General features: G+C 42.5%; 1 protein-coding gene and 1 long non-coding RNA gene across 2 annotated transcripts in view; both read right to left on the minus strand.

The window, feature by feature from the left end:
• Positions 1-298: 298 nt before the first annotated feature.
• Positions 299-24,141, minus strand: part of LOC127365092 (uncharacterized) — a 54,472-nt gene continuing 30,629 nt past the window's right edge. The window contains exons 3-4 of the long non-coding RNA XR_007885112.1: positions 512-1,398; positions 299-415 (exon numbers count right to left, since the gene is read on the minus strand). This is a non-coding gene — a long non-coding RNA (uncharacterized LOC127365092). The remainder of the gene's footprint in view (positions 416-511; positions 1,399-24,141) is intronic.
• LOC127365041 (NACHT, LRR and PYD domains-containing protein 3-like) overlaps positions 16,008-24,141 on the minus strand; it is a 32,453-nt gene continuing 24,319 nt past the window's right edge. The window contains exons 8-11 of the mRNA XM_051402732.1: positions 23,230-23,400; positions 21,017-21,063; positions 19,944-20,865; positions 16,008-16,394 (exon numbers count right to left, since the gene is read on the minus strand). Of these exons, the coding sequence (XP_051258692.1) occupies positions 20,333-20,865; positions 21,017-21,063; positions 23,230-23,400 (751 nt within the window). The 3' untranslated portion in view covers positions 16,008-16,394; positions 19,944-20,332. The remainder of the gene's footprint in view (positions 16,395-19,943; positions 20,866-21,016; positions 21,064-23,229; positions 23,401-24,141) is intronic.

Here is a 24,141-nt window from a genome sequence, read left to right on the forward strand (position 1 = left end):
CTGATTGTGATAGTGAGACCTACTACACGGCCCAATTTATTGATTATTATATCAACCCACTTTCTAACAGACACTTCGGCTATCTCAAGGACACTTACCACTTTATTAATACGGTCAAACAACTACATATCCCCCCCGACTCCATCCTGTTCACTATGGATGTTGACAGTCTATACACCAATATTGATATTGATGAAGGCATACAGGCCATAAAAAACATATTTACAAAATTTCCAGACAAAAAGAGACCTGATAAGGAACTATTACAACTCCTTGCAATCAACCTGAGGAGAAATGATTTTGAATTTGACAGCAAATTTTATTTACAAATTAAAGGCACTGCCATGGGCAAAAAATTTGCACCGGCATATGCCAACATCTTCATGGCCGAATGGGAGACCTCCGCCCTGGCAGCCTGCAACAAAAAACCATTACATTATTATAGATATCTGGATGATATCTGGGGGGTCTGGCCCCACTCTATGGAAGAATTTGACCAATTTGTACTCACCTTGAATAATCACAACCCGTCCATCACACTGAAGTCCACCACTAGCACCACGTCGGTCGACTTCTTGGATACCACCACCTACAAGGGGATCAATTTCCAGCATACAAACAAATTAGACATTAAAGTTTTCTTCAAAGAAACAGACACCCATGCCCTGCTTTATAAGACCAGCCACCACCCCAAACACACATATAGGGGCCTTTTGAAATCACAATTACTCCGTTTCCACCGTATCTGCACACACAAAAGTGACTTCATGGCGGCCACAAAAACGCTTTTCAGAGCTCTCGCCACCAGGGGCTATGTACGCTCCTTCCGGCGGAAGGCCCTCAGCACCTTTCTGGAAACAAAACCAGTAGACACGTCGGATGTACTCCCCTTCGTCACCACCTATTCCAAGCCAGCAATCGCTCTGTGCAGAAAAATCAAAGAAAATTTCCAACAAAAAATCATTGATCCGGGACTCCTTAATAACCACAGGTTCATAGCAGCCTATAGGAAAAACAAAAACCTCCAGGACCATCTGGTGACAGCCAAAGTTAAGCCCCTATCGACCTCAAAATCCAGAGGCCATGGCCAATTTTTCAAACATGCCACCTGGATCCACAGCCATGTCAATAAAACAGTCCATAAGACCATGGCATGTGGCAATCCACACTCCAAAAATTGCGTGTATCTTATTTCATGTCTTATGTGCGGCCTACAGTATGTGGGCGAGACCAGAAACACGCTCTTACAGCGGTTCACCCAACACCGCTACAACATCCAGAGGCGGAGGGAAACCCACACGCCTCTGGTCAGCCATTTTCTGGCCCATGGATGGTCGTCTGTCCGGGCCACGATCATCCAGATGGACCCCAGCTGGAACGCCACACAGAGAACCCGAGCTGAAAGGACATGGATAAGAAAATTAGAAACATTACACCCCAAAGGCCTCAACCTCAAATAAGAGCTTTCCTGATCTGGAGCAGGATGGCCCGTGCATGGAGCCTCGACACCGCTGCGCGGTGCCGAGACTCATCCACTTTCTCTATCCTAACCCTATTTCTAATTATAAACACCAACAACAACAATTTGCTAAAATAAAAACTTCTTTATATAAAATCATTACGACAACACAGGGTTAAAAAACAATTTATCATGTACAAACTATTACAGGGTTACAAATAAATAAGTTTAATATAAGATGTTATTAATAATAATTTACAAACAATCATGAGAGTATGAATAAATAAGTTAAAAAAGGTAAAAGTCTATAAAAATACATTGGCTATGTGATAATTCATTTCATTGGGGAGTTACAGGGTTAAAAAACTTGAGTAGGAGAAGGATTTTACAAATTACAAAACCTAAATGCAAAATTTCTTTTGAAAAAAATAGAGGGTATAAAAGGAGGAGCCCAAGTGGGAGCTCACTTTTCATTTCTACCTCGAGCTGTTCACATCGCTCACCAGCCTTACTGACCAGCATAGTTATTAGTGTGTCCTATTCGCCTGAAGAAGACTGACTTACAGTCGAAACGTTGCTGGGGACACACCTTCCTTAGTTCATTAGTAGTATTATTATTTTTGACAACAATTATAGTTTATATTTTACAAAAAATTATTTTTTATTTTTTAACAAAAATTTAAATACACAAAACAAACAACAACAAACAAACAACAACCATTTCCATGGTTGTTTACCTGGATGATGATTGGACCCTGGTCCAACGGGGTGGCAGACGCGGGCGAGCTCGCCAACCGTTTCAGGACCGGGGAGGAAGAGGGTGGAAGGAGAGTGCACCCACTGTTCCCTACAGGGGACAGTCTTCTTTCCCAAGACCTAACCCTAACCCTAACCCCTAACCCTAACCCTAGCGCCGGAAGTCGAGACCGACACCCAAAGAAGCGGAAGGAAAAAAATGAACAGATTGAACCTGCTTTGAACTCTCTACAACCTTCCTGTGAGGAGAAACATGCTCATTAGACCAATGTCTAATGTTGCACTCATCCCTATTCCTATCGGGTAACCCTAACCCTAATTGGAGATGTACTATTTGAATTTCGCAAGTTCTCACTGTTCTATTTGTCCATAAATCTTTTAACGAGCAAGGGAGCAACGGAGCACATGAGGAGGCAGCTGAGGCTCCTACCTCTTATTGACCCCTGACCCTGACCTTAACCCCTAACCCTAACCACTACCTGAACTTTATCCCTAACCCTAACCACCCCCCAGGACACCCATCTCAAACCCCAAACACTCCTAAATCCCTACCAGGCTTTACCTTAAAAAAGAGAGAAAAAAGGAAAAAAACTATCTAATAATCACCTGTAAATCCTCCACAGACACCCTCTGGGTTTGCAAGGGGCCCACACACTCACCTGAAAAGGAAAATAGAAAAAACAAATTTCAAGGGTCTTTATTTATGCATTACATGGTAATAACCCATTTATAGGGGCAAAATTAGGGGAATATTGGAAGTATTATTTTTCAAAAAGGACTTTTCACGGGGAGGGGGACAACAGGGGATGCGGCAGTTGGTACAAACACGTGACGACCTGCAGCTGGCCACCCCTGGCCCCCCTCTCACCCCCCCTCTTGTATATAAATACCCAGCCTGCCCACTCCTCAGTCCCACTTGCTTCTCACAGCTCGAGCACACTACATGGAAGAATAGAGACAGAGAACACTCACTCTACAACACTTTTACACCTACAGAACAAGCTAACCTGAAGAAGGTCTATTCCTTAGACCGAAACGTCGTTTAAAGCTTGTTCATATCCTCAATTTAAATATTCTCTTTTCATTTTTATTTTTTATTTTTTACCACCTTTCTTTCACTCACCCACGGCCCAGAATGCGTGGTGAGAACAGGGAAGAGGACTGGACGGTGGTTTCCTACCGGCGTGATCGCTACAGGCAGCCCCGGGGGGAAAGGCCCAGACCCCGCTCAGCCCAGTACCGCTCTCGCCAACGCTACCAGGCCACAGGGCAGCGTCCCAGTTATGCCTCTGTTGTCAGAGGACATGGACGGAGGGACGACAACCCACAACGCTACCGTTCCACGGAGCATGGCTATAGGCCACAATTTTTTGAAAATCCGGGAAGCCGCAGGGCCCCGTACAACCAACCTGCAAGACACAACACAACATGGAACACAGGGAGAAACACATGGAACACAGGGAGAAACACATGGAACTCAGGGAGAAACACAGGGAACACAGGGAGAAATACAGGAAACACAGGGAGAAATACAGGAAACACAGGGAGAAATACAGGAAACACAGGGAGAAACACATGGAACACAGGGAGAAATACAGGATACACAGGGAGAAACACATGGAACAAAGGGAGAAACACAGATAACACAGGGAGAAATACAGGGGAAACAGGGAGAAACACAGGCAACACAGGGAGGAATACAAGCAACACACGGGGTGGAAAGAGGGAGAGAAACAGAAATGGGAACAGACAACAGTCTGATGATCCTGATTTTGGCATTAAGGCCAGGATAATGAAAAAAATCATTACATTGGCCCACCACCTAAAAAATGTTTCGACCGACAAGCCCCCCCCAGCAATCCACAAATTAACAACTAATTTGGCCACCACAATTAAACCGGCCAGCCCCAGTGAGGGGGCCCGTCTCCTCATTGAGAGCAATGCCAAAAACTGGGAATATACAACAATCCTTATTCTCAGGGATCACTACATTGACTCCATTGATAAGGAGTTTAACACCTTATCTGCATTGCCCAAACGTGATTGGCCTGCCCCCTTTCAAGTGGCCTCCACCTGGGCAAAGAGACACCTGGTGTACTGGTGTTATCACAGACATTCAAATTAACCCAGGCCCAGTTCACACTCCTGGACAGGGGCCTCTCTTTCATCCCCACTAGGGGGAGCCAGAGCCACATCATTGAGCAGTGCAGATGGGACTTACAGCAATATCACAGGAGAATTAAACTCCATGTTTACTTTCAAAACAAAAAAGATGTGACGTTCACCCCCTTTACCCAAAAATCCGATTGGAGCCCCCCCCTGTCTAATTTGCCACCAGAAATCACGGACCTCATCCAAGCTGATATTAATTATTTTGAAAAAAATTTCCAGCCATTCCCAATCAGAAACAATCTTAACCAAGATGAAATTGAAGCCCTTAAGGACCTAAAAGAAAACAAAAACATCATCATAAGGCCGGCAGATAAAGGCAGTGCAGTAGTATTGATGGACAGGGAACAATATTTATTTGAGGGCAACAGACAGCTAACAGACAAAAAGTATTATTCTGTCTTAAAGGAACCTATCTACCCTGAAACCAAAAAAATGGTGCAACCAATTATTAAATCATTATTAGAGAAAAAATTCATAAATAAAAAACAATACACCTACCTGCTGGGTAATCCAATCCCCCGGCCCAGATTGTTTTACCTGTTACCCAAGATCCATAAAGAACCCTCAAAATGGAGTGTCCCATTCGAAATCCCACCTGGGAGGCCCATTGTCTCTGATTGTGACAGTGAGACCTACTATACGGCCCAATTTATTGATTACTACATCAATCCCCTCTCTAATAAACATTTGGGTTATCTCAAGGACACCTACCATTTTGTTAATACAGTCAAACAACTCCAGATCCCCCCCGACTCCATCCTGTTCACCATGGATGTTGATAGCTTATACACTAATATTGACATTGATGAAGGCATTCAGGCCATAAAGAATATATTCACAAAATTTCCAGATAAAAAAAGACCAGATAAGGAATTATTACAACTCCTTGCCATTAACCTGAGGAGGAATGATTTTGAATTTGACAACAAATTTTATTTACAAATAAAAGGCACTGCTATGGGCAAGAAATTTGCACCGGTGTATGCCAACATTTTCATGGCTGAATGGGAGACCTCCGCCCTGGCAACCTGCAACAAAAAACCACTGCATTATTATAGATATCTGGATGACATCTGGGGGATCTGGTCCCACTCCATGGAAGAATTTGACCAATTTGTACTTACCTTGAATAACCACAACCCATCCATCACACTGAAGTCCACCACCAGCACCACGTCGGTCGACTTCTTGGACACCACCACCTATAAAGGAACAAACTTCAAACAGACAAATAAATTAGATATTAAAGTTTTCTTTAAGGAAACAGACACCCATGCTCTGCTCTTTACAAACAGTCACCACCCAAAACACACATACAGGGGCCTACTGAAATCCCAATTACTTCGGTTCCACAGAATCTGCACTCACAAGAGGGATTTCATGGCGGCTACAAAGACGCTCTTCAGAGCTCTGGCCACCAGGGGGTATTCACGCTCCTTCCGGCGTAAGGCCCTCAGCACCTTCCTGGAGAAAAGGCCATTAGATACGGCGGAGGTTCTCCCCTTTGTGACCACCTATTCCAGGCCAGCGGTCACTCTGTGCAGGAAAATCAAACACAATTTTTACCAAAAAGTCCTTAGGCCAGGACACCTGAATAACCACAGGTTTATAGCGGCCTTTAGAAAGAACAAGAACCTCCAGGATTACCTGGTCTCGGCCAAAATGAAGCCCCTAATGACCTCTGCACCCAGGGGCCATGGCCAATTTTTTAAACATGCCAGGTGGATACGCAGCCACTCTAATAAAACGGTCTATAAGACCATGGCATGTGGTAATCCCCACTCCAAAAACTGCGTTTACCTCATCTCATGTCTCTCTTGTGGCTTGCAGTATGTTGGGGAGACCAAAAACACGCTTTTACAGCAGTTCACCCAACACAGGTACAATATCCAGAGACAGAGGGAAACCCACACACCTCTGGTCAGCCATTTTCTGGCCCATGGATGGTCGTCTGTCCGGGCCACGATCATCCAGATGGACCCTAGCTGGAATGCCACACAGAGAACCCGAGCCGAGAGGACTTGGATTAGGAAATTAGAAACATTACACCCCAAAGGCCTCAACTCCAAATAAAGAGCTTTCCTGATCTGGAGCAGGATGGCCCGTGCATGGAGCCTCGACACCGCTGCGCGGTGCCGAGACTCATCCACTTCCTCTATCCTAATCCCATTTCATTTATACTCATGAAATATATAATATATTATATATAAAACTCCCAAAAATGTTTTAATCATAACATATTCTCTCTCCTTCCCCCAATTTTATTTTTGTTTATTTGTCTCTTGATCACCACATGACAGTTTGTTTAAACTCTCTGTGCGGCCCGGCACGTAATTCCTCCTCCTCCGCTCTCTCCTCTGTCAATTATTAACAGTCTACTATGTGCAGTTGCATAAACCCACCGGGAGGATCACCTCAGCAATTTCTCTGCCGATCCTATGGGGGAAATAAACTATTAACAATCATACAATGTTGCAATTGTTACTAATCATTAATACATTGTAACTACTTCTCCCATTCACAGGCTGCCTCTCTACTATGTCCCCTCCCCTTTTCCCTCTCTACCTATCTTACCTTTTTTCCCCTCACACCCCCTCTTCACATAGGCCCACTAAGATTAGGAGGCGGGTCCTCAGCTGTGTGCCAATCGGTGATTGGGGGAGCCCCGCTCAAGGAAAATGGGCTCTTTACCTTGTTAAGGCTCCCTCACACACCGCAGCCTGTTTCTACCACTCAGTTCCCTGATGAAGCAGTAGAGCACTGCGAAACGTCGGAATATCTCGTTTCTGCCGGTCAGCCCACTGCTTTTTAACCCTTTTTTTTAGTCTTTTATTGGCTCCATAAACCTTCGTTGGTTTTAAACTTAATTTATTAAAAGTTACGTTTTAAACTTCCCGACCGAGGAATATCACCCGCCGGAGTTGCTCCGCTCTCTTCCGCCTCCGGCGCCCACCCGAAACACAAAACCCCGCCGTCTCAGCATGTCTTTCAGGCAACGTCCAGACACGAGACACCAGGATACGGGATGGAGACCGCGGCCACAACACCAGCAGCAGTTCCGAGGTAGATGGAACCAGGTGGGTGCCTCTTTCTCTGCTCATTATCACAGGGGTGCAGGTGGTGGGCCCCGGCGGGAGCGAGGCCGTGGGGATACGGCTAGGCACACAGCTTTTCATCATAGGGCCCCACAACATCACACACACTACACACAACACAGAGCTACAAGCAGGGAGAGATTTCAGTACAGAACACACACTACAACACACACAGACAACTCACCTGTTAGACAGGCACTGGATCAGAAAATCAGAACATTGGCTAAACATCACTTTAAATTAATACAGATTATACATCACCTGAACATTGTGGAGGGAGTCATCCTAACTGGTAACTTCCCACAGGGTATGATGAGACGGGTCACCAAACTGGCCCTGTTTATAAAACCAGCAGCACCAACAGTAGAAACAACACAGTCTTTTAAAGACAACACTAACAACTGGATGAAGGAAAACATGAAAATATTAAACAAACACTACAAAGGAACAATAGAAACACTATTAAACACACCAGGTGACCAGCTGGCACTGAAAGTAGCTGCTAACTGGGCCCGCAGGCGCTATGGAGACAGATTGGATCCAGACACAATCACACAAGCACAGAATTATCTTTTCAACACAGATTCTTCCTCATGTCCCCCTTCTCCCTCCCCATCTCCCTGCCAGTCGGATGAAGATATCTTTTCTGTTTATCTCACTGACCCTAACTCTTCTTCCCCTCAATCTAACCATTCTTTTCCACAGCCTGTGGATTTTGTTAATGCTGCTGAAAGTTTGCTGGAGCAGACAGAGGAGCGACACACTGCAACAGGAGGGGACCCGGAGTTCCCAAAAACAAAGAAAAAAGCACATACAGCAATTACAAACACTACACATAGCAATAATACATACCAACTACACACCCCTGCACGGGAACACTCATTGAGCCCAGCACGGGACACACACAAGAAAACACACACCTACAGCAGGGTGTTGCAGGGTGTGGTGCCCCAGTCTCGAGGCCGATCTCCGGGACCCCTCCTCAACAGAGACCACACGGTCCACTAAAAGACCAAGGTTTTCCTCATCGGTCCCCCCTCCCAGTGAAACCTCTGTCCCTTTTCCTTCCCTCAAACTTAACCTGCCATCATATAGACAGGCTCACTCACTGCCCACCTCTCCCAACAGGTCATGCCCCCAGGGATCGGCAGATGCCATGGCACCCTGGCCCAGCTGTCAGCCTGGAAAAAACAAACACTTTATCACTTAAAAACAATCATCACCAGAACATTCATCCCCATAGTGGCAAAGTCACATCCACCTACCCTGCTAATGAACTCGGCTCGGTGATAGCAACAGAGGACACCACCAACACTTTGGTGTCCACAACCTCAGCCCACATTGATCAGGGTTTTGGAGAAACTGTAAAAAATAAGGGAGCAGAAATGATGAGAAAATCAGGTCCAAAAGTCCAAATGACAGACCCAAATTACAACTCTGATCTCTCTTCACAGCCCTCCAATATAACACAATTTGGAACCAGAAATTTAACCCCTCCCACCAAAACTGTGGACATGAGCTTGACCTCTGAACCCTCCTGCCACCGAGCTGACAAATACCAAAAACTAAGAGAATGGCACTTTAATATCCATAAACCTATTCTAATCTTGGGTGACTCAAACATTAACAGAATACCTACCTTCACACACTCTGATATCCAGGCTGACAGCTACCCGGGTGCCCGATTGTACCACTTTGATAAGTTGCTGGAAAAAACACCAATTCACACCGAGACCAAACTGGTGATCCTCTCGGTGGGCCTCAATAGCCGGGACCAGGACCCTAAAAAAACATCCATTAAACAATTAAGACAGATGATGAATAAAGCCCGCTCGGCCTTTCCAAATGCAGAAATCAGAATCCCTGTAATTAACTACTCACCATGACTATCTACAATAGAAAAACAGAATCTAAACACAATCAATAAGTTCATCATAACTCACCTGCCATATCTGGAAGCACTTCCGGAGAAGGACTTCACAACTCATTCAGATAACATCCATTGGACAGCGGAGACAGCAGAGGGGATCCTCGTCCATTGGTGCAGTCAGCTTGATTTAAACTTATAAACTTTTTACACCCCATTTCATCTACACAACACAAACTGGTAACCCCAATTCACTTACCTACAACAACAGTAGATTTGTCATGGGGGTCTCGAGCCAACATCCTCAATTTGTCCACCATCTTTACACCTACAGCAGCTCAAATCAGCCTGTTAGAGAGGGGCCTATCCTTCATCCCCAGACCCACTCATACCAACATGGAAATACTTAGCAATGACATAGACACATACCACAGACGAATTAAACTAATAGATTATTTTCAAAATAAAAGTACAAGACACTTACCTTTTATAGCCCCTTCAACATGGCAACCAAACTGGCACCAACTTCACAGCACAACAAAAGAACTCATCAGAGCAGACCATCAGGTATTAATCCATGGGACGAATAGTGTGGACCGTTCGGATAATCTCTCTATAAATGAGAGACATGCCATAACTGAACTTATAAAACATAAACACATAATCATAAAACCAGCAGACAAAGGTTCAAAAATCATAATCATGGACAAACAACAATACATATTGGAAGCCAACAGACAACTTAATAATTCATCACATTATAAAACAATAGACTACAGCATACAACCTCAAACACAGATTAATATAAAGAAAATACTACAAAATTTGTATATCAGAGGATATATTAAAGCCAAACAGAGAGACTATCTGTACGGTCCCACAGATCCCCGCCTAAGGCAGTTCTAATTACTCCCAAAAATTCACAAAGAACCAGAGACCAGGTCCAATCAGGAAGACCTATAGTCTCTGACTGTAACAGTTGCACTTATAACATCTCTTAATTCACAGACTCATATTTAGGACCCCTCTCTAACAGGCACCCCAGCTACCTGAAGACAGCTATGACTTCCTTGCAAAAATCCGCCAATTACACATCCCTCCCCAGGCCCACCTGTTCACTATTGACATAGACAGCCTTTATACCAACATAAATACAGAGATGGGCCTCAGAGCTGTTAGGAATGTAATGAACAAATACCCAGTTGACTCGACACCCAACGACGAAATAATACAATTACTCACCTTATGTTTAAACAATAACGATTTTGTATTCAATGACACACACTACTTACAGGTCCAGGGAACGGCCATGGGACACCGGTATGCACCATCTTATGCTAACATCTATATGAGCGAGTGGGAGAGAGAAGCTTTATCTAAATGCAAACTACAACCATTATTCTACTTACGTTATTTGGATGACATCATCAGAGCATGGCCGCATGGCCTTAACACATTTATGGATTTCATTAACACACTCAACGGACAAAGTAAAACATGAAATAAGCAACACACATATTAACTTCCTAGACACCACAGTATATTTTCAATCTACAGACAAAGGCTATAAAAAACTTTTAACTAAGGTTTTTTTTAAACCAACCGACACGCATGCGCTGTTACACAAATGCAGCTACCACCCGAAGCACACTTACAAAGGCATCATTAAATCTCAAATTATACGGTTTTTCAGAATTTGTTCAGAAGAGAAACACTTACAAACAGCCATTAGCACCCTCTTTAGCAGCCTTAGGAAGAGAGGATACAGTACCCGGTTCCTCAGAACAATTAAAAACTCCACACTGGCCGCGCTCTCTCCCACTCGCTCTGACCATGCTTCCCTGGACCTGTCCAATAATCAGTCAATCACGTGCCTGCATCAGTTGGATGGGGATCCCTTTGAAGTGACCGCTGCTGCGCAGGAGCCCCTCCTCCTCCTCCCTCTTGTAACTACTTTCTCTCACATCTGCATCCCTATGCAACACAAATGGAAAAATGATTTTAATAAAGCACAACAATCATTTGATCTATATCAGAAATATAAAGTCATTTCTGCAAACAGAAAAAACAAAAATTTAAAAGACTTACTGACACGCTCGCTCTTTTCCAGCGGGGGGGTAGGAGTACGGCTCGATTTGCAGCGTGAACACTTCCGTCTGTCCACTTCCATAACTAACATCCACAGTCATAGATCTTATCCACTCCAGGGACACTTCACGCCGAATACAATGAACACTGTTTACTGCATCCTTTGCACATTCTGTAAATTCATATACATAGGGGAAACAGGCAATAGCATTAACATCAGGCTTTCACAACACCTATATAACATTAGAAAGGCTGAGCGGGAAACTCACCTAGTACAACATTTTCAAATACACCCCTCCAATAATCTCATCATCTTCGGCGTAGAGAGTAACCCCTTCTGGAGCCCGGGACAGAGGAAGAGAGCGGAGGGGAATTGGATTCAGAAACTAAACTCCAGAAATCCATATGGTTTAAATGAATGCATGACATATCACCATAACCTGTAACTTCTCTCCTCCACAGCTAAAGGAACATCATAGACAGCCAGAAATAATATGAAGAAATACAATCAAATTGACTTATTAATAAACAATATCTTTTAAGAACATACACAACATCACTCTTGTCTGTTCCTGTTTATTTCATTAAAGTATTAACATTACAATCTGTATAACCATAACTTTTTCTTTCCATGATCATATACTCTTCTTTTGAAAATCCGCCGCCACACCATCGCTCGTGCTGGGCCGCACCTGTTGGAAAAAAGAAGAAAAACACATCCTGTACTCTTAGTCTAGAATATTTTATTCTGGGCTATACTTGATTTTGTCATGTGGTGGTTAATTGATATTTTTTATTATATGTATCTGTCCCACTTATACCCATATTATTTGCTACGACCAAAACTCCAGTTGAATTTTATTTCCAGGGAGGCGGGTGGAAGGCAACGGACCACACGCTCCCAGGCCAGCGCACCATAAACAAACTCTGTCTTCAAATATCACTCAACTTCAAACCTAACCCTAACCCAAATTATCTATCCTCAGATACACCTCTCTAAACAACTCCCGCGGACAGTGCAATCACTCATTGGGGATATGAACAACCACATCAGAAAAACCTACAGAACACTCGATTTGCTGGATGATAGTGTTTTTAAAGTCCACTCACATGACCCAGTTCATTGGACATCAGAAACTGCTAAAAACATTCTAAAAACTTGGATGGAACAACTAAACTAGCGTCGGGGGCACCGAGATTACTCACCCCCGATGTTGAAAACACACAATCAAACATTTTAAATTTATCACTTCTTTTCACACTGAGCGAGACAGAAAAATAACTTTTGGAGAAAGGACTGTTTTTCATCCCGACTCCACTGGAAGTGGATAGGGATGATCTAAGACGAGATCTACACCGTTATCATAGGACCCTTAAATTGTTACACCATTTCGACTATGCTACAGACTCGACCCCGGATCCATTTAGGAGCTCCTCTGGATGGGAACCGCATTGGGTTTCCCTGCCGGAACCCATCCAGGGGCTGGTGGAGGAGGATGGCCGGGGCCTTGAGAGACTGAGCATAGCGAAGGAGAGGGACAACTTGTCGTGTCCACAGAGAAGAGCACTGAACAAACTCAAACAGAACCAGGATATAGTGATAAAACCAGCTGACAAGGGATCAAAGATAGTGATCTTAGACAGGACCCAGTATTTACTGGAGGCTCAGAGACAATTGAATAATACTCTGCATTATCAATCACTTTCTCACACATTGCAGCAGGAAACGTGTTGCTCATGGTGGTACTGTTGGGTCTCTGTAATTAATGTTAAAGAGTTCGGTCTAGACCTGCTCTATTTGAAAAGTGTCCTGAGATAACTTCTGTTATGAATTGGCGCTATACAAATAAAATTGAATTGAATTGAATTGAATTGAAACCCAGAGGAAGATTAGAGAATTGGTGACAAAATTATATGAGGAAAAATACATCACGGCCAAACAAAGAAACTACTTATTTGGACCAGACACACCTCGACCACGTAAATTCTATCATCTCCCAAAGATCCATAAGGATCCAGAGACGTGGCCTGTCCCACATCAAATCCCCTCTGGACGTCCGATTGTATCAGACTGTGGGAGTGAGTCATATGCAGTATCAGAGTATATAGATCACTACCTAAATCCCTTGTCACAACAACATCCAAGTTACATCAAGGATACATATGAATTCATCAATAAGATCAAAATGATGAGGATTCCTCCTGGTTCAGTGCTCTTCTCTGTGGACATTGACTATTTGTACACTAACATCAACACACAAATGGGTCTGAAAACGGTCAGAGAGACCTTCAACAAATACCCGGACCAGAAAAGGCCGGATGATTTGCTCCTCCAGCTCCTGGAACTGAGCCTGACCAAAAATGACTTCAAGTTTGACGACAAGATATATCTGCAGGTACATGGAACAGCAATGGGAAAGAAGTTTGCCCCAGCCTACGCAAATATATACATGGCGGGCTGGGAGCAAACTGTCTTTCCCAAGTGCCCAAAATTGCCCTTAATCTACCTCAGATATCTAGATGATATTTTTGGGATTTGGTCTTACTCGAAGTCAGAATTTTTGGAGTTCATCAGCATTTTAAATAACCATCACAGCACCATTACAGTCAAGTTCGATCTTCAACCAGAAGAGCTGGCGTTTCTGGATACTCAGGTGATTTTATCAGGGATCAGACGGAGGAATGGAAACTGGGTACAAGAGTGTTCTTCAAGCCAACAGATACGCATGCTCTTTTGCACAAAGACAGCTATCATCCTCGTCATACTTTTTGGGGAATTGTGAAATCACAATTGATACGATTTAACAGGATATGCACGAGAGTAGAGGACGCTGAAAAGGCAACAAGAACACTCTTTAAAGTACTCAGAACCCGGGGTTATAGTAGATCCTTCCTCCATCTGATAAAAACAGAAACGCAAGGAATGCAAAACAGGGTGGCTTTGGAGAGCAAAGGGGAAAGAAAAATCATCTCCTTTGTTACCACCTTCTCTGCCACATCCTTGAGATTGAACACATTGATAAAAACGAACTTCACAAGACTACAAAATGTTGCTGAACCGCTGATGGACTTCAAAATTATCTCGGCTTTTAGGAGGAATAAAAATCTGAAGGATCTTTTGGTCCATGCCTCGCTCAAGGACAGGAAAACAACTAACAACTATGAAAAACACTTTTGGCCAATCAAATACATTTTGAACAGACATTCAGATATGGGTTTTCCTATTGTTCACCAACTGGATCTGAAATCTAAGAATTTGGTGTATGTGATCAAGTGCGATGTTTGTCATAAACTATATGTTGGACAAACCCAAAATGAACTTTCAAAACGCCTTAAACAACACCTGTATTGCATTGGTCGAGAGGATAAAATATCAGAGTTGTACACACACTTTAGGAATCATGATGTTGCTAATTTATTTATATCAGGTTTGGAAATGAGACAGAATTGGTCAGAGGGACAGAGACTTGTTGCTGAGAAAAGATGGATTCAGAGATTAAAAACTTTTGTACCCCATGGATTAAATGAAATTTAGAATATACACCAAAGATACGCTAAAAACTTTATTAAAAACGCGTGATGAGTGTAATTTGGATTGAATCATGTTTTAAAAGCCTAGGCGGGCATTGTCTGGTTAAAAACAATCTTTTTTTCAGACAGTGAAAAACAACAAAAGGCAAAACAGATAAAAACCAAAGAACTAAAATAACAAAATCATGGGCTTGATATTTGGTGGACCAGAGGAGGATTCCATTATATATTTTTTGTTGCATGTTGTATTTCCTTTGCATGTTTTTGTCCTTTTGATTTATATATGTCTTTTGTAAATAATTTTGGATATGGCACTTATTGTTTTTGCACTTATGACTTGTGGTGGTGATCCAACTCTGGTCCAACAATAACAAAAAAACAAAAAAACAAAACTACTGTCCCTTCTCAAATCAGAATTACAGAGGCTATAAGAAATAATGGAGAGTAAAGAAAATACTAAAGTGCCCAGGATACTAGCAATGGTAACCTGGACCAGAAAAACATACACCAATAAGGTGTAATTGAGACATAAAAGGAGAAAGGGACTAAACACTAAATAAACTATTGTACCGGCTACAACAGCACCTATACCACATCCAAAAATCTACTAAGGTGTCTGTTTTATATGACCACTTCCGGACACATGGGGCAGATAATCTAATAATTTCAGGCCTGGAAGGCCACCCTCATTGGTCTGCAGCCCATAGAGTGCGGGCCGAGAGACTCTGGATTGCCAGATTAAAAACAGGGATCCCTGCTGGCCTCAATGAGACCCTCTAAACTGGGTTACTGCAGACCGGAGACAATAAGTTGCAGATGGTCAAAATAAATGAGCCCAGTCTACCAACGATGGTATTCTGGGCTACATGATGAAGGCTCTATAGGCTGGTTTGTAATGGTGGTGGATGGACCAGTCTACCAACAATGGTATTCTGGCCCCAAGTAAAACCCAGATTTTCACTGTTTTCATTCATAAAGCTAACAAGGAAAAACACTGAAACAAAAATGTCTGAAAGAGCTACCCGACACTGCATCTACATTCAATTCAATTCAATTTTATTTGTATAGCGCCAATTCATAACAGAAGTTATCTCAGGACACTTTTCAAATAGAGCAGGTCTAGACCGAACTCTTTAACATTAATTACAGAGACCCAACAGTACCACCATGAGCAAGCACTTGGCGACAAGGGCAAGGAAAAACTGCCTGTTAAAAGGCAGGAACCTAGGACAGATCCTCCGGCTCTAGGTGGGTGGTCGTCTGTCTCGACCAGTTGGGGTGAGAGAGAGAGAGAGAGAGAGAGAGAGAGAGGCAGAGAGAGAGAGAGCGAGAGACAGACAGACAGACAGGTGCACAGCAACAACAGTATTGGCAATGGCAGTCAAGCAGGACCATGGCAGGAGGCTCCACCAGGATCCATGAGAACCTGCGAGACGAGAAAGCACAAGAACTCCGGGGAAGAAGTGGAGTTAGTAACATGCATTAATGGGACATGAATGAGTGCAGAAAGAGAGAGGAAGAGAGTAGCTCAGTGCACCATGGGAAATCCCCCGATAGTCTAGGCCTATAGCAGCATAACTAAGGGATGGTTCAGGACTCACCTGATCCAGCCCTAACTATAAGCTTTATCAAAGAGGAATGTCTTAAGCCTACTCTTGAATGTGGTGAGGGTGTCTGCCTCCCGAACCACAACTGGAAGCTGGTTCCACAGGAGAGGAGCTTGGTAACTGAAGGCTCTGGCTCCTGTTCTACTTTTAGAGACTATAGGAACCACAAGTAGCCCAGCATTCAGAGAACGTAATGTTCTAGTGGGGTAATAGGGTGTGATCTCTTTTTCTAGTTCCTGTCAGTACTCGTGCTGCAGCGTTCTGAATTAATTGGAGCGTTTTAATGGACGTATTGGGGCAACCTGATAATAAAGAGTTGCAGTAATCCAGCCTTGAAGTAACAAATGCATGGATTAGTTTTTCTGCATCTGTCTGTGATAGTATGTGTCTAATTTTTCTAATATTACGTAAATGAAAGAAGGCGGTCCTAGAGGTCTGCTTTATGTGGGAGTTAATGTGGGATTGCCATGCCTGCATCCATTGCCACGCCTGCATATCTTTATGATGGCCAATTAAATTTTCTACCTCTCATTTGCCTGCATACCTGTGGTTTTTGTAGGGGTTACACTACTATTTAATAAGAAAGGTAATTATTCACTGGTGATTAATAATACACTCGTAAATGGGGCACCACCTCCGTTGTTTAGTTACTGGAATAATCCGGAGGAAATTATTCGACAAATCTAATCAAATCAGTTTCAAATCAATTTATTAAATTTCAAAATCTTTGCTCAATCTCATATTCCAAAATAGTGATTTCTTTACACGATTCATCGATTTCCCCACATCAAATCAACCTACACAGACAAAGACATATGGTTATATATGTTTATTAACTAAAAATTAATGAAGAGTAAATAGCATGACATGACAATTCAAACAACAACAAGTAACAGAATATATGGACAGTAAATGAATTATTAATATTGGGTGATTCAGGAGCAATGGTGGATTTTGTGATACGGCAATAAATTGAAAATATTACGGGAGTACATTTTAAAACTACAAGGCCCTAATCGAAAATTCTTCTAAGCTTAAACTATGTGAAGCAAAGCTCACAGACAGACACCAACTCTTGGGAAGTGTGTGGGACCCCGGCAGTTTATGTGGGTTTCAGCCTACTTTTTAGTAGAGATGGAGGGACTTCAGGATCTTTCTCCTCAGGCTCGTACTGCTCAGCTGCTGTTCAGAATCACAGGTCCAAGAACATGTCGTCACCGATACCAGTAAACGCTCCAGCCCAAGGCCCAGCGTGGCTTGGCGCTTTGAGTGTGTTGGAGGCAGATAGTCTGGAGAATAATGTCCTTGTCCGGCTGAAACGTTTATACGTCTCCTTGAGCGGTCAACCAATGCGATGTCCTTCTGGCTTATGATAAATGTCTTAAGAAAAGTTTCTCAGAGTGGTTGGTCTTCAGCTTTGATTATGAACTAATCCAACTCCTTGTCTAAAATAACTGTAGGACATAACGCTGGCCTGGCGAATCCTCTGTAGTCAGTAAATCCAAGAATTAAATTAAATTCACCTTCTGTGAATAAGGCGACAATACTTGACAATATATATAAACAAAAAAAACCTATAAAAGAATTAACTTTGTTCGTGTCTTGAGCCTTCAAAATAAAAGTACTAAAAAGTACTTCAGCACCGCAAACTATTACGTGAGGAAAAATTCAACACGTGTCTCAAACGAAGTAAAGTACGGAAATTAAAAGTAGAATGAGAGTAAATAACGAATGGATCCAAAGCAAATTTAAGAAGAAAGTTTTGGAAGTGTAAAGGTAAGAAAAAAGGGAGTGACCGGAGTCTATATTATATATATGTTTTAGTCTAGAGGCGTATCTGGAAAGGCTAATCGCGTCACTTCTTTTAGCGATATTTTGATATTTGTAACTTTATCAACTTACTACTATGGCGTTTTAAAGTTTCAAAATCATAATTAACCATTCACAGAACCCACCATGACTTAACACATAGTTTACATGTTTTAACATAACATAACTGAAATGACTTGATGTAAAGATAAAAGCAGAACTAGTTAAAATATCACAAACATGCATATAAAGCAACACTAATAGATTGTACATATTTCGTATAGTGTTAGCTTAATTCTTGTTATAAAATTATGTGTCAGGCATTTACCATTTGGAATAAAACACAATTATAAAACAAAGTCCGTTTTGAGGATACCTTATGCTATACCAGAATCTCAGCAAAAAAAAGGTGGCACTGTGGCTCCATCAAACATTCAGACATTTTACACATGATTTTGTAACTTAGTCCAACCTGGGAATGTGAACATCAGAAAAGCATTACATTTGCGACCTTCTCATGCTGGATGGCAATCTGTTGATTTTGAGAAGATTACATTTTACAATAATACTACAACAGAACTAAATCTTTATCCGTGCAAATGTGGTTACTGCTATAGACTGGAATGTCCTCTAGTAAATGGACCTCTCATAAATTAACTTGAAGGAACCTCTCTCTGGAGGTGGTACAATTTAGATCAAAGGAGATGCAACACATTCCATGTCCACTCCATAGGGATTTGCAATTAAAAAGGCATTTAAATTATCACACATCTCTTGTAGGAAAACAACGGTTTCCAGAGCCTAAGTGTGAAGTGTCGTTCTGATCTATGGAGGAGTCAGTGTTCTGTTGAAGAGGATGAACAAATTGACACCTAGAGATACCATCTGTGAATCTGAAAAGAACCAGGCTCTCTGCAGGAGACTGTCAGCGCCACAGTCTCACCTCCCCACCTCCCCTCTTGGGTGAAAAAGTCAGAGAGAGAGACCTTTCTGAACAGGGAAAGAATCAAAATAATATGATGAGTGTGGAATTAAGAAACCAAAAAGAAAAGTCTCTTGTGATGATAATATACGATGACAAGGTCCTACATTTTGGTTCAATACTTTTCTGAATGTCTTCCTAATGGTTTTGCAGTCAGAATCAAACCAAATTTCCCTGTTCAATTCAATTCAATTCAATTTTCAATTCAATTTTATTTGTATAGTGCCAATTCATAACAGAAGTTATCTCAGGACACTTTTCAAATAGAGCAGGTCTAGACCGAACTCTTTATAACATTATTTACAGAGACCCAACAGTACTACCATGAGCGAGCACTTGGCGACAAGGGCAAGGAAAAACTGCCTGTTAAAAGGCAGAAACCTAGGACAGATCCTTCGGCTCTAGGTGGGTGGTCGTCTGTCTCGACCAGTTGGGGTGAGAGAGAAAGAGAGAGAGAAAGAGAGAGAGAAAGACAGACAGAGAGACAGACAGACAGACAGGTGCACAGCAACAACAGTATTGGCAATGGCAATCTAGCAGGACCATGGCAGGAGGCTCCACTAGGATCGATACGAACCTGCGAGACGAGAAAGCACAAGAACTCCGGGGAAGAAGTGAAGTTTGTAACATGCATTAATGGGACATGAATGAGTGCAGAAAGAGAGAGGAAGAAAGAGCTCAGTGCACCGTGGGAAATCCCCCGATAGTCTAGGCCTATAGCAGCATAACTAAGGGATGGTTCAGGACTCACCTGATCCAGCCCTAACTATAAGCTTTATCAAAGAGGAATGTCTTAAGCCTACTCTTGAATGTGGTGAGGGTGTCTGCCTCCCGAACCACAACTGGAAGCTGGTTCCACAGGAGAGGAGCTTGGTAACTGAAGGCTCTGTTCATTTTCACTTTGACAATGAGGCCAAATGATCAAGTATATGGTTAATGTTTCTCTAACAGAGGAGACTATCCCTCCTACAGAGAACTCACAGACACTGAGGAACCAGACAAGAACCCAAATCCAAATCCAGGATAGAGAGGTTCATTGAATGTGGTGTTGAAGCTGTGGAGGTGGATCAGTGAGTCAGAGGAGACTCTGTAGAAGGACAGAGTGCCAGCAGGACAGTCCACATACACTGCTACTCTCTTAGAGACAGAGGAGGAAGAGATGGATGTTCTACTATTATTGTACCAGACAAAGTAACCACCATCAGAGCAGATCAGTCTCCAGGACTGATCATTTTCTCCAAACACACAGTCTGTACTATCTTCTTTCCTGTTGATTCCTCTGTAACTGACTGATATAGAAACTCTTCCACTCCACTCAACCTCCCAGTAACAGCGACCAGTCAGACCATTTCTACACAGCAGCTGAGGACACTTGTCAAATCTGTCTGGATGGTCAGGATATGACTGATACTCCTCCACAAGCGTCACCTTCCTGTTGTTGTCAGACAGTTTGATCTTTCTGTTTACTGTGTTTGTGTCAAGTGTGAGTTCACAGGAATCTGTTAGAGAGAACAAGACACAATACAGTTGCAGTTATTGATCTATCATCTGATCATTTATTGACACTCTGATGATGACATCAGAGATGTGAATGAGTGATATTACAGTGTGAAGATGGTTGAATGTGTGCTGCTTTGTTTTCACACTTACACTTCCTCAGACCTGGTCTCAACCATCGGATTCCAGCAGGCTCCACCCTGAAAGGAGGAGGGGGGTTAGACCAGCACTCTCATACACAGATACAAAATATGTACATCGCCACTCCCCCTAAAGTCTCCTCATGAGCCACAGGAATTTGGTGTGTGTGAAAGAAGACAACATCTGACACACACAAAACCTTTTTCTTTGAGTTCCCCTTCAAAAGCAGTCTTTGGTTCCAGACCTCTGCCATAAACCCTCTAAAACCTCTAAAAGTCTCAGAAAACATAGTTCTGATATTATTAACAAAATGTCATGTTTTGGATGTATTGTGCATGTTTTCCTCTTGGATTATTACTCCTGGATCACATTGACTGCTATTAACACGGAAAAGGAAATGCCACACGGCTAGTAGCTAATGTTACAGCACACAAACACACGCGGTGTGTGGATACCACGGTGGTATCCCTTCAAAAGTTTTCCCCACTGTTTGTCATCATGCCTCTTTGCCACTTGTCGAAATGAGCGCCATGGCATCATCCATGAGGAGAGATCTACGTGGAACCAGGGCATGTGCACAAAGCTCCTCCTACCTGCAGTGAGTACAGTACGTTAGAGACTTCTTATGGTTCTGATTTGAGGAACCTGATTTGGTCAAAAATTATCTGTCTCATGTATTATCGTCAGGGAATATAATGACAGTTTCAATTCAATTCTATTTGTATAGCACCAATTCATAAAAGAAGTTATCTCAGGACACTTTTCAAATAGAGCAGGTCTAGACCGAACTCCTTATAACATTATTTACAGAGACCCAACACTACCACCATGAGAAAGCACTTGGCGACGGGGGCAAAGAAAAAAACAAAAATTCTTATACTTGGCCCCAAAAACCTTAGAGACTCACTGTCTAAAGATATAGTTACTTTAGATGGCATTACCTTGGCCTCTAGCACCACTGTCAGGAATCTTGGAGTTATCTTTGATCAGGATTTGTTATTTAATTCCCACATAAAGCAGACCTCTAGGACTACCTTCTTTCAATTACGTAATATTACAAAAAATTGACACATCCTATCACAGACAGATGCAGAAAAACTAATTCATGCATTTGTTACTTCTAGGCTGGATTACTGCAACTCTTTATTATAAGGTTGCCCCAATAAGTCCATTAAGAAGCTCCAATTAATTCAAAATGCTGCAGCACGAGTACTGACAGGAACTCGGAAAAGAAATCACATCTCTCCTGTACTAGCTTCTCTGCATTGGCTCCCTATAAAATTTAGAATAGAATTTAAAATCCTCCTCCTCACCTTTAAAGCTCTTCATGGTCAGGCCCCTTCATATCTTACAGAGCTCATAGTACCCTATTACCCCACTAGAACATTACGTTCTCTGAATGCTGGGCTACTTGTGGTTCCTATAGTCTCTAAAAGTAGAACAGGAGCCAGAGCCTTCAGTTACCAAGCTCCTCTCCTGTGGAACCAGCTTCCAGTTGTGGTTCGGGAGGCAGACACCCTCTCCACATTTAAGAGTAGGCTTAAGACGTTCCTCTTTGATAAAGCTTACAGTTAGGGTTGGCTCAGGTGAGTTCTGAACCATCCCTTAGTCATGCTGCTATAGGCCTAGACTATCGGGGGAATTCCCATGGTGCACTGAGCTCTCTGTTTCTGCACTCATTCGTGTCCCATTAATGCATGTTACTAACTTCACTTCTTCCCCAGAGTTCCTGTGCTTTCTCGTCTCGCAGGTTCTCATGGATCCTAGTGGAGCCTCCTACCATGGTCCTGCTTGACTGCCATTGCTAATATCACTGATATTAGTGTATTATTATTAGTATTATTATTACTACTGTTAATGTTGTTGCTGTTGTCACTGCTCATTGTCCCCCATCGTTGCTGTTGTCATGTTCATTATCATCAGTCACTACTACTATTAGTGTAGTTGTTGCTACTGTTGTTGCTGTGCAACTGTCTGTCTCTCTGTCTCTATCTCTCTCTATCTCTCTGTCTGTTTCTCTCTCTCTCTCTCTTTCTCTCTCTCTCTCACCCCAACTGGTCGAGGCAGACGACCACCCACCTAGAGCCGAAGGGTCTGTCCTAGGTTTCTGCCTTTTAACAGGCAGTTTTTGCCCCCCGTTGCCAAGTGCTTGCTCATGGTGGTACTGTTGGGTCTCTGTAAATGTTATATCTACTGTAGCTTCAACCAACAAGAAAAGTTCATACCTGAGAGTGTCCAGTCTCCATTGTGTATCATCCAGTCCAAACAGCAGCTTCTCTCCTGAGTCTCCTAGATGATTGTAGCGCAGGTCCAGCTCTCTCAGATGGGAGGGGTTGGAGCTCAGAGCTGAGGCCAGAGAAGCACATCCTTCCTCTGTGATCATACAGCCTGACAATCTGCAAACACACAAAACAACACACATGGCAGATCATCTGAGGGTACTGCAACGTCAAATACAAGAAGCCATACATTATTTGAGCGTTTTAATGGACCCTAAACCTAAACTAAATTATAATTCATTTGAAAGCCTTGTTCTTAGTCTTTCTCACCCATCCTGGAAAACACTGCAGCCAGTTCTATTTGTTATAGTGTACCGCGCTCCTGGACCGTACTCTGATTTTATATCTGAATTCTAAAGAGTTTTTATCAAGTTTAGTCCTTAAATCGGATAAAGTAATTATTGTGGGTGATTTTAATATTCACGTGGATGTTAACAATGACAGCCTTAGTAATGCATTTATATCATTAATAGACTCAATTGGCTTCTGTCAGAGTGTAAATAAACCAACTCATTGTTTTAATCACACTCTTGACCTCGTTCTTTCATATGGCATTGATATTGAACATTTAATAGTCTTCCCACATAATCCTTTCCTATCTGACCATTATTTAATAACTTTTGAATTCATACTATTAGATTATAAGCCATTAGGCAAAACTTCCTACAGCAGATGTCTATCTGACAGTGCTGTAGCTAAATTTAAGGAGGAGATTCCTTCAGTGTTTAATTTAATGCCATGTCTGAATTTAACAGAATCCTATAACACCTTTAGTCCCTCTGAAATTGATAATCTTGTCGATAGTGCTGCAGGCTCACTACGAAGAACATTAGACTCTATCGCTCCTATAAAAAGGAA

Source organism: Dicentrarchus labrax, unplaced genomic scaffold (assembly GCF_905237075.1).
Source record: "Dicentrarchus labrax unplaced genomic scaffold, dlabrax2021, whole genome shotgun sequence".
Taxonomy (NCBI): Eukaryota; Metazoa; Chordata; class Actinopteri; family Moronidae; genus Dicentrarchus; species Dicentrarchus labrax.